We start from the raw sequence: 12,589 nt of genomic DNA on the forward strand, positions 1-12,589 counted from the left end.
GGGAGGAGGGTCAGAGGGAGAAGCAGACTCCCTGCCGAGCAGGGAGCCCTATGCGGGACTCGATCCCGAGACTTCAGGATCATGACCTGAGCCGAAGGCAGTCGCGTAACCAACTGAGCCACCCAGGCGCCCTAAAATAAAAGCATTCTGAAACCCTCAAATGTGCATCATCTTTTCCCCTCAATTATCTGAATAATTACAATTAGCAAGATAAAATCACCAGAGGGCACCTGGGTGGCTCAGTTGGTTAAGCGACTGCCTTCAGCTCAGGTCATGATCCTGGAGTCCCAGGATCGAGTCCCGCATCGGCTCCCTGCTCTGCAGGGAGTCTGCTTCTCCCTCTGATCCTCCCCCTCTCATTCTCTCTCTCAAATAAATAAAGAAAATCTTAAAAAAAAAAAAAAAAAAGATAAAATCACCAGAGAACTTACTGGTGACAACCGTTATGAGTCTCTTGAAAATAGGAATTCTAGGATGATCACTTCTACTTTTAAGCAGAGACTTAAAAAAAACGAGTCGTGGAAAAAATGAATCTTAAACAAATGGTTTGGGGACTAAATACTTTCCCATTGGATTTGTTTGCATATTGGTTACTCCTCCCACAATAGATCACTCATTTTAGGTAAGAATTTCTTTCTTTTTTTTTTTTTAAGATTTATTTATTTATTTATTTGAGAGAGAGAATGAGAGAGAGCATGAGAGGGGGGAGGGTCAGAGGGAGAAGCAGACTCCCTGCCGAGCAGGAAGCCCGATGCGGGACTCGATTCTGGGACTCCAGGATCATGACCTGAGCCGGAGGCAGTCGCTTAACCAACTGAGCCACCCAGGCGCTCTTAGGTAAGAATTTCTGATAGTGATGAAGCTAAACAGAATAAGTAAAATGATCTGCTCTAGAGCAACTCACATGCGATCAAAAATAACACATGAATTAATGATGTGTGGTATTTATTTAACTTTCTTAAACTTCCCTTTTTGTGAACTTTCTTTTTTAAAAAAGCCGTTTTGTATTTTTAAGAAGTTGGTTGAGAATAAGGTTTCTCCTTGAATATTTCTAGCTATAAGAAGATATTACATAAAGTATTTTATACCCCAAAAGGAAAGGTAGAGCCAGTTCTTTTTAGATATTCTTCCTCCCAAGGATTATAGTCAGAGTAGTTTACTTCTCCAGATTTGTTGTTAATTACTGTCACCTGGTACTAGATTGTCCATCTATCCCTATCACCTTCTCTCCTGGCTAGACTTTGGGAATTGGCTTACCTTTGATAAGAAGCCCCTTTCCTTATATTTTGTGCCCATTTTCATAGCCAGGAATCAAAGTAATCCACTCGTATCCATGTTCTATGCTATGAGCCATACGTGTCCACAATCTTTTCACAAGGACAAGGCAGTAAACTGGTAAGTGATTGTCATTGTAAGAAATTAAAAATGAAAAAAATGAAGGCAATTGTATCATTCCTTAAAGTGTTCACTCAGCTATGTGTCCTTACTATAACAGTTTAGGACTGTTACTGGACAGGGGCGCCTGGATGGCTCAGTCGGTTAAGCGTCTGCCTTTGGCTCAGGTCATGGTCCCAGGGTCCTGGGATCGAGTCCCCCATGGGGCTCCTTGCTCAGTGGGGAGCCTGCTTCTCTCTCTGCCTGCCACTCCCCCTGCTTGTGCTCTCTCTCTCTGCCAAATAAATAATATAAATAAAATCTTAAAAAAAAAAAGAAATGTTACTGGATAAACAAACTACATATGGTAATATATATGGCCCCCACTTTCAAGGTGTTTATAGTCTGGTAGAGGAAACAAGATATGCCTACAAATAATTATGATAGAATTAAAAAAAAAAAAAAAAACAAGTGCCACAAGAGAGTTAGAAATATGAGCATCTAGGTAAGAAATAAATTGTTTTTCTATGTTATTAATTCTACAATAAGCAGGACTAAGAACTCCTGGGATTCAAGAGTAAAGAACACTCACCTCCTCATCCAGCTGCAGGGGCATTCCAACTACCCGTGGATTTTAATTTACCCTGAACATCTCTATTTAAATATCTTATCAGGATTTCAATCTCACCATGTCCAAAGTCAAATACATCATTTTCTCCTTAAATGGTCTCCACCTATATTTCTCTCCCTCAGTTCCCAAACCATTTCCCTACTCCTAGTATTCAGATAATCCTTTGTATATCACAGTCACGTTCTCCCTCATTGCCAGTCAAGAATATGGCAAATCACCAACTTTCTACTTCCTTTAAGCACTTCCCCAGATCCTTCTTTTTATTTTATTGATAGACTTTCAGACTTGCAATAGCACTTGCACTATTTTCTTTATCTTGTGTCTCTCCTGACTACAATAGGCTAATTTATTTCCTGCTGACAGATTAATCTTCCCAATTTATAGCCCCAATCATAATTCCCACACTCAAACACATTTAGAGGCTCTAAACTAATCAACTATTCAATTTTAACTATTGACTATTAACTAGTCAGTATCCCTCATCCTGGTAGTCAATATATATCTTGAGGCTCTGTTTCCAACCTTATTTTCCAAAACTTACCTATGTCTAATCTGTGACCTCCTTACATGTGTACACTAGAATATTCTGATGTTTTCATGTTCCTATGCAAGAAACTCCATTGATCTGAAACCTCCTGTTTTTCAAATTTCAAAGTTTATCATAATTTCCACTTTTATATGAATTCTTTACTGATGCCCCACAGCCAAAACTAAGCTCCGGACCATTCTTTATTTACCACTTAAGACCTACAATACAATCAAAATTACTTAACTCCTCTTTTCTCTCCCATTTCAAAGGCCATGGCTGAGTCTTACTGATCTCTGTAAATCTATAGCATTTAGCATAATGTCTGTCTTACAGTCTGATCCATTTTTTTCCCCATGAAACTGAATGTTCAATCACTAACAAATGAATTTCTCCAAGCAATGATTCTTCAGATACCAATGAAATTGATGTTTTTTCCTGTTCGCAAATGCCTAACACATTTTAATCTTTCCTAAATTAACATCAAGTTCAAAAAGCAAATGGCGCTGGGAGAGTACATTGTTTCCTGGGCCTCCTTTCTCTTAGAATCCTTTTCATTTAACTTCTCTTGGTTCTGACAGTCAAAGGCTCATCCATCTAGGCTTAAAAGCCAAAAGGGGTTTAAAAGCCACAGGAGGGGGCTGTTCAGTTTTAAATACAATTTAAAAAACCTTGGGAAAGAATGACAGTTCTTTTTCAGGCATCTTCCCTACGTATTTCAACAGAACAGCTTTGCAAATTGGAAATGGTAAAATATTATACCACCAACCAAGTAATAGAAAGTCACTCGCTGCTGTGTAGAAAGATTCACTTGATTTTCACAAGGAGCACAAAAGGCTACATTGTATGTATTTAAATCTGAGACTGACAAAAATGCCAGAAGGAGAAAGAAAAGTAGTCAATTTCTCTAAAGGATCATTATTTAGGAATAAATTACTATGCAAAGAAGCATGGATCTTCTTGACAACTTGTGAATTTAAGGCCGATGAAATGCCTCCCTCCTCATCCCTAATAATCAACTCTGCTGATGAAATATGGTAAGCATTCTAAGTTTGGGGAACGTACAAAGCTTTGAAATCAATGTGTTTCCGGTACAGGGGATTAAGGAAAGAACTTAATAAATCAGCTTAGGAAATGCTTCATTTCCTGTGCCCTATCTGGGAAGGGAAGCATAAAACAGGCAGAACCAGGTGCAACAAAATCATACACCTGGATGGACAATCTCTTCCAGTTCCTTCTAGGCACCACTCAGATGGTCAGTTCATGCTCTTGAGCTAGAGCTTCCTTCTCCAAGGCAAATGGAGTAGTTTTTGCAGACACTTTCCTTAAGTTAACAAATAGGGTTGTTGGCAGAGGTTGAAGGAGATAGTCATTATGTAATTATTATCTCTGCTCAAAAGAGAAATTATCCTACTTGGGTTAATAGTTCATTAGAAAGAAGACACCATTAATGGGCTGGGCTCATTTCTGGTTAGGTAAAAGAAGTTGGTATCTTCCCAAAATGATCATAATAGAAAAGCCTGCCAGGTCATCTCTGGGTTGTCCTCCACTTTCCGTCTTCCTTATGGCTAGGTTTTGCAAGCTGATTCTATTGATCCTATTCCATTTTGCTTTCAGAAAGACACATAATCCATTCAGAGTTTAACAATGCCAGGAAAATAATGTACTCGGTGGTGCTTACAGACTTGGAGTGGTGAGCAGCCTAACCCAGACTTTCAATTTTATATTGACTGGGCACCTGTTTGTGAGCAGTGTTCTTCATGGCATCGGGATTTCCCATGCATACTGAAGAGTTACTTATAAGCTTATGCACTGATTTCTGGGACCCTTCATAACTACTCTTTATTTTAAAAAATCAGATGCCAGGTAACTCTTCTAAGTTAGATTTTCTGGCCTTGATACCTGCTGCAACTTAACTCTGGAAATGCCAAGATGCATGATAAGCAATCATATGTGATTTTGGAGTGTCTGGGAATTTTTCCTAAATTTATATATGTATATTGGGAAATTAAAGGTAAATATCATTGAAGGAGTGTGCATAATTTTTCCTACACTATTATTCTAAATTAGAATTTTTATAGGCAGCAAACTTTTGAAAAAAGCACATGCAAAATAAAATTAGGACTGATTGTTTTCCAGGGCTCCTCAGAATCAGTATTTCCCAACTGTGTTCTTTTATGATAGTTTGTACTTTGGTTTTCACACTTAATAAATCTGTCTTGTATTAGAATTACGTATTTGTTTTTCCCAACAGTACATTGACCACTGTTGGTAAGGACAATGTCTTAGTCATTTATGTATTCCTTGCACCGATGAGTACATAGTAGGGTCCTAATAAATATTCATTAAATGTAACTGCTTACAGGGAATCCCTCAGAAAGGGCTAACACAGTCATATGTAATAATTTCTTGCAACTGGTCATTAATATAGTCAGGGCTCATAGTGATTCATATACAGCCCTTATCTGAGTTTCTGAAATTGCAATCAGTGGGTAGGATTCTTATGTCCATAAATTTCTGAAATGTTGTGCAAAATGTGTGTATGTGTGTAGATCTGTGCTTATTTCCAGTACAAATGTTATTAACTTTAATCAAATGACTCTCCTCTTTACCCACCCTGCCCCCTTGAGATATTAATATTCGCTTCCCCAGGCAGCTTGATCCAACCTCTCAATTTATCAGAGCCAAAAGATATTTGGGACAAAAATAGGCCAGCATCTGCAATGCAGTATTTCTGATTACAGCCTTTCACCCATCCTGGACAATCTTGTTATTTCTAGACTTAACGCCTGAGAGGAGCACATTTTTGAGAAAGAGTACATTTGTAACCAGCATTTTATCCCCAGATTTTTATTCTCCCAAAGTGCTATCGCGTATTCTCAGTACTTTTATGGTGCCATCAAATACACCGCAAGGCCACTGCACCAGCAAACATTTCCTTTCAGTGAAAACAACAAACATCTTCTCCATGGAGCCTTCCCCACGGACTCCCTGCCAACACCCACACACTCGACTCCGCAAATGAATTGCTGTATACAAGTTTCGCGGAAAGGTCCCTGAAGGTAAACTGAGGCTAACAGTCCCCCCCCCCCCCCAATGATTTCGGATCCACACCATCAGAAGAATAAGAGAAAATGGTACCTGTGCTGTTTTCACTGCTACAAAGACTGGACAGAAGAAGACAAAGGATGGTCACTTGAAGGAGTTCCATGGTGCTCGTGGACCGTCTCAGTGGTGCTTCTCTCCAGAGTCCCGCAGAGATAACTCCCTCCCAGCCTGGCAGGGCCTTATTAGCAAATGGAAAAGGTGTGCTGAATGTGAGCAGTCACTGCCCATTCCCACTGATTTCGGGGGCTCTGATAAAGAACGGGAGGAAATACACACACTCCCTTTGGGAGTTCAGCAGAGAGGAGATTTATTGTTTCAGTCCCTTACAGGAACTTTTTTTTCTCTTCCTCTGGCAGCGACTTGTGTTTTTGTTACTACATTATTTTGTTCTTCTTCAACAAAAAGGTCAGGGCGGGTTCTTAACAGAAACAGATCTTTCTTGAGAATGGATCATACAGCTTTCTAACTTTTGTTTTGAAAGTGTGTTTCGGAGTGGTTACAGAAAGGGCCTGATTAACTGGAGACTCACTTTGGATAAAGAGGCTTTAATTGCCTGAGGGTTAAAGTTTGGAGCAAAGTCCACAAGGAATCAACTCTTCTTCTTTCTTTCCAACTTGAAAGCCAGATTAGCAAAGATCACCTTCTGGAGATAAGTGCAAAACCGTATTAAATAGGTCCTGCTATGCTCTCGAGTGTGCAAAAGACTACCTAGGGACGTCCAGGGAGGTTTTCAGGATATTTCTAATAGAATTAAGCAACGACATGACCGTTCACTGCTCATTCCTGGTTTTGATTGGTGGAATTTGATGAAGAGTAAAGAAAAATGAGTTACACAAGTACCCCCCGCTTTGGGAAACTAGTGTTGGGTGTCTACGTGGCAGCGAGCTGTTGTAGAGGCCGCGCGCACCCTGAGCAGCCAGAGGGGTCCCGGCAAGCTCCTACCCGGGACCACACTCAGCGCCCCAGCATCAAGCCACTGCAGCTTTGAACTGTATCCTGGGAGCATCGGGCCTTTATCTCCACTGATCTTGTGCATCCATTAGCACGATTATATCCTAAGGTATGAGAGAAGCCTAAGAAAGGTTATTTTGGGGGGAGGGGGTTGGGAATGCTTAAAAATTTCTCCATGTAAATTAATAATTGCTTCTTCACTTTACACCATTTCCACTTACGGACATTTTCATAAGAATGCTCTACTTGCAGATACCGAGGGAAACCTGTAACACCCCCACCCCACCCCCACCACACCCCCCGCAAGGATACTCTTCTCTAAGAAATAAGATTGAAATGGCACTGGGGTAGAATGGTCTCCCAACAAGTCAGTGAGGTCGGGAGAGAGAGATTTTTCAGACCAGAACTTCAACCAGGAAAGACCTTGGGTAGATTAGGGGTCTCTTTGATGTTCCTAGCAATTAAGACATGGTGATAGCTCAGCCACCATCTCCATGTGTGCCAAGTAACTTAACACTTTTCTTTAGCCACATCTAATGTCAGCCAATGATCCTTTTATATACCTTTATCCGTGAAGCCTCATGGGCAAACAAGTGTCAGTGGGTCAGTATAGATCCATCTGCTTCACCATGAAAACTACTCCAAAAGTATACTTTTTTACCTGGTTACAAGGAAGACACACACTTCACTGCTGCACTGTGCTGAGGAGTACTCATTACAAAAGTGGTTAGAGCAAGTCAACTGATCAAAATATCCCAAACACTAGCTTGTTTCGTCCTAAATTATACCAAGTCTCAGAAGAGCCTCCAAGTTTATATTTTATGCATAAGCAAACTGGATTTTACCCTCTCTTCTAATTAATTTTCTAAAACAGACCACCTTTGGACTTGTTACTTTATTTGGCATATCCTGGATAGTATAAAGATAGTAATGTATGTGAATAGTTGTCACATTCACTTACCAGAAATAAATTGAGGTGTGGCCATGAATTCACAGCGGAGCACTCACATCGCCTCACTTCCTGCTCCTTGCTCTGCTCTAACTGTGGAGTTCTCAGCACACAGTGTCACCGCTGATGTTGACCATGCTTGTTGTTATGCTGGTTCCAAGAGCATTTTGACTTCTCAGCCCTAACAGCTAGGCATCTCCATGAAAAAGACTAGATATCTATTTCAAAAATGCTTGATAATAGAATATGATGTCTATTTAAAAGACAGGACCTGTAGATGAAAAAAACTAAAACTAAAACATAAACTAAGAAAATTCATTTTTGATAGTATAGAGGTTCCTCAAAAAGTTAAAAATAGAAATACTCTATGATCCAGCAACTGTACTGTCAGCGATTTACTCAAAGGATACGAAAATACTGATTTGAAGGGATACAGGCACCCCAGTGTTTATAGCAGTATTATCTACAATAGCCAAATTATGGAAAGAGCCCAAATGTCCATCAACTGATGAATGGATAAAGAAGAGGTGGTATACACACACACACACACACACACAAGGAATATTACTCAGCCATAATAAAGAAGGAACTCTTGCCATTTGCGTTGACATGTATGGAGCCAGGGTGTATAATGCTAACCAAAATAAATCGGTCAGAGAAAGACAAATACCGTATGATTTCACTTATATGTGGAATTTAAGAAACACAACAAATGATCATAGGGGAAAAAAAAGAAAGAGGAAAACCATGAGAAAAACTCTTAACTATAGAGAACAAACTGATGGTTACCAGAGGGGAGGTAGGTGGGGGAATGGGTTAAATAAGTGAGGATTTAAGGAGGGCACTTGTTATAATGAGCACTGGGTGTGTTAGGTAAGTGTTGAATCACTAAATTGTACACCTGAAACTAATATTACACTGTATGTTAATGAACTTGAATTTAAATAAAAACTAAAAAAGAAAGAAAGAAAAAATAAAATCATTTTTTTAAGAGAGAGTTTTAGAGAGAGAGAAAGCATGCACAAGCCAGGGGAGGGGCAGAGGGAGAGAGAGAGAGAGAGAGAGGATCTTAAGCAGACACCCCATTGAGCATAGAGCCAAACTCAGGGCTCAATCTCACAACCCTGAGATCATGACCAGAGCTGAAATCAAGAGTTGGATGCTCAACCAACTGAACCACCCAGGTGCCTGAAGAAAATAATTTTTAAATGGCTTAGGCAAAAAAAAAAAAAAAAAAAAAAAGGAAAAATAAGAGTAATATGGTGGGTCAGTTTTGTTAACAGATCAGAAGGTATTTTTAAAGTAAAAGAATTCAGTAAGATGATGGTGATTGCCATAAGAGATAGATCATTTTCATAAAATAAGAAGTATAGGTATATACATAGCTACATTTATATACTTAGATATATTTGCAGATATGTATATGTGTAAGAGGGATTAGATAGAGGCAAATTGAACATATAGTACATGTGATGAGTAGAATGTATTACGTAATAAGTGGTTTTTGACAAGTTGTTTATCATTACAAAAATAAAGTTAGGTCCCTATTTTGCTTCAAATACCAAAATAAAATTTTTCTATGTTAAAAAATTAAATGTGCCCAACAAAAGCAAGATTCTAGAAGAGAACATAGGTGATTATTTGCATATAGCTGGGTTGCTGAGGACATTTTATGCATGACATAAAAAGCAGAGCATTGATCTGTTCCCTTAAGGTCAGGAACACGAACGGGATGCCCATTCTCACCACTGTTGTTCAACATAGTACTAGAAGTCCTAGCTTCAGCAATCAGACAGCAAAAAGAAATAAAAGGCATCCGAATCAGCAAAGAAGAAGTCAAACTCTCACTCTTCACAGATGACATGATACTTTATGTGGAAAACCTAAAAGACTCCACCCCAAAATTGCCAGAACTCATACAGCAATTCAACAACGTGGCAAGATACAAAATCAACACACAGAAATCAGTTGCATTTCTATACACTAATAATTTAACTGTAAAAGAGAATTTAAGGAATTGATCCCATTTACAATTGCACCAAAAACCATAAGATACCAAGGAATAAACCTACCAAAGAGATATAGGATCTGTACTCTAAAAACTACAGAATGCTTATGAAAGAAATTGAGGAAGACACAAAGAGATGGAAAAATATTCTGTGCTCATGGATTGGAAGAATGAACATTGTTAAAATGTCTATCCTGCCCAGAGCAATCTATACATTCAATGCAATCCTTATCAAAATACTATCAACATTTTTCACAGAGCTGGAACAAACAATCCTAAAATTTGTATGGAACCAGAAAAGACCCCAAATCACCAGAGGAATGTTGAAAAAGAAAACCAAAGCTGGGGGCATCACAATAACGGACTTCAAGCTATATTACAAAGCTGTGATCATCAAGACAGTATGGTACTGGCACAAAAATAGACACATAGAGAGCCCAGAAATGTACCTCCAATTCTGTGGTCAACTAATCTTCAACAAAACAGGAAAGAATATCCAATGGAAAAAAGGACAGTCTCTTCAATAAATGGTGCTGGGAAAATTGGACAGCCACATGCAGAAGAATGAAACTGCACCATTCTCTTATACCATACACAAAGATAAACTCAAAATGGATGAAAGACCTAAATGTGAGACAGGAATCCATCAAAATCCTGGAGGAAAAAAACAGTCAGCAACCTCGTCGACCTCAGCCACAGCAACTTCTTGCTAGACACATCTCCAAAGGCAAGGGAAACAAAAGCAAAAATGAACTATTGGGACTTCATCAAGATAAAAAGCTGCACAGCAAAGGAAATAGTCAACAAAACTAAAAGGCAACCTACGGAATGGGAGAAGATATTTGCAAATGACATACCAGATAAAGGGCTGGTATCCAAGATCTATAAAGAACTTATCAAACTCAACACCCAAAAAACAAATAATCCAGTCAAGAAATAGGGAAAAGACATGAAGAGACACTTCTCCAAAGAAGACATACAAACGGCCAATAGACACATGAAAAAATGCTTCACATCACTTGCCATAAGGGAAATACAAATCAAAACCACAATGAGATACCACCTTACACTAGTTAGAATCGCTAAACTTAGCAACACAGGGAACAACAGATGTTGGCGAGGATGCGGAGAAAGGGGAACCCTCCTACACGTTGGTGGGAATGCAAGCTAGTACAGTCACTCGGGAAAACAGTATGGAGCGTCCTCAAGAAGTTAAAAATAGAGCTATCCTATGACCCAGCAATTGCACTACTAGGTATTTACCCCAAAGATACAGATGTAGTGAAAGGAAGGGGCTCCTGCACCCCAATGTTCATAATAGCATTGTCCACAATAGCCAAACTGTGGAAGGAGCCGAGATGTCCTCAGGGGAAGGGAGGAAAAACTGAATGGAAGAAATCAGAGAGGCACAAAAACTATGAGAGACTCTTGACTCTGGGAAACAAACTGAGGATTACAGAAAGGGAGGTGCATTGGGGGATAGGGTAATTGGGTGATGGACATTAAGAAGGGCACATGATGTGATAAACAATGGGTGTTATATGCAACTAATGAATCATCAAAAACTAATGATGTACTATGTGTTGGATAATTGAATTTAAAAAAATTAAATTTTGTTTGGCTCAACAACACACCCTACGATGAAAAGGCAAATAAAAAACTTGTAAAAAAGAATACAAAGTAAAGATTTGATATCCTTAATACGTAAAGCCCTCTTGCTAATCAACAATAAGCCAATGACTCTCTAACTGAAAGATAGACGAAAGAACATCACAAAAGAAAAAATAAAAGGCCAACAAAATGGAAAAATATATTCATGTTACTAGAAGTCAAAGAAATGGATCTTCAAGAACTGAGATAATACTTTTTGCCTATCAAATATAATTTGTTATATTTTCTGGCAATACCCAATTTTGATGAATGCTCAAAGAAAGTTACTGTCTTATTTCTGGGGTATGATCTTTCTGGGGTGTGACTTGGCAATATACATCAAAACTCTTTAAAAAGCACTCTCTTTGAACTTGTAATTATATGTTTAAGAACTTATTTTAAAAATGAAGATGTTCATTAAAGTTCATGATATTACAAACATTTTCAATAACATTAATTATTGGGAAATAAGATGGGATATTATTCTTCCACAAAATAGTATTAGAAACTTTTTTTTAGACATGGATGTACGTTCATGGTATTTTGTTGCAGATGAGAGAAAGAGAAAATGTCAGCAGTGGCTTATCTCTTGATAGTGAATTACAGATAGTTTTTATCTTATATTTGTGTTTTTAAAAGATTTTCTAGAGTGAATGTATATATTTCTATCTTTAAACAAATAACACCTTTATTTTACTTGATACATTTTGTTTAATTTAATTTTATATAAACAATTTGTATTCCAACCTACTGGAATGCTTGAATATTTTTTAAAGATTTTTATTTATTTATTGAGAGAGAGAGAGAGCATGAGCAGGGGGGAAGGCCAGAGGGGGAGGGAGAAGCGGAGTCCCTGCTGAGCAGGGAGCCTGATGTGGGACTTGATCCCAGGACCCTGAGATCATGACCTGAGCAGAAGGCAGATGCTTAACCAACTGAGCCACCCAGGCGCCCGTGGAATGCTTGAATTTTTAGGAAATGTGTGATTTAAGAGCACTTTAATGAAAGAAAACAGGTGAAGAGAACTAAACCATCCTAACCTGAGAGATGAAAAGATGTTTTTGCTTTTATTTTTACACAATATGTCTTCTGTATTCCTTGTCTAATCTGAAAGATAAACTCTTGTGAGGTTCTGCAAGAGCCATCTCAGAATTCTTTCCAAGCGCATATCAAGGCTGGTCACTGCCATCTTTGACACTGAAGAAATTGTATAATGAAGGCTCCAACACCGATGAGTTTATGTTAACTCCTGTGGTGCTGAGAAAATTTATTCAACTGGCACCATTATTAAGCCCCCAAACTAAACTTCCTTCTAATACTTGCCTTCTTTCTCTCTGCCAGCTTGTCACTGAATAAAATCATCTAAAATGGAAGGAATGTCCAAAAGTGATC

At 38.6% G+C, this 12,589-nt stretch overlaps 1 protein-coding gene across 1 annotated transcript in view; it reads right to left on the reverse strand.

Moving 5' to 3' along the window:
- The window catches only part of EMCN (endomucin), a 95,870-nt gene extending 89,931 nt beyond the window's left edge, over nucleotides 1-5,939 (reverse strand). Inside the window, exon 1 of the mRNA XM_035030161.1 lies at nucleotides 5,673-5,939. Within this exon, the coding sequence (XP_034886052.1) occupies nucleotides 5,673-5,742 (70 nt within the window). The 5' untranslated portion in view covers nucleotides 5,743-5,939. The remainder of the gene's footprint in view (nucleotides 1-5,672) is intronic.
- Between the last annotated feature and the right edge of the window lie 6,650 nt (nucleotides 5,940-12,589).

The sequence above is a fragment of the Mirounga leonina genome, unplaced genomic scaffold (genome assembly GCF_011800145.1).
Source record: "Mirounga leonina isolate KUSES-001 unplaced genomic scaffold, KU_Mleo_1.0 Mir_357, whole genome shotgun sequence".
Lineage (NCBI taxonomy): Eukaryota > Metazoa > Chordata > Mammalia > Carnivora > Phocidae > Mirounga > Mirounga leonina.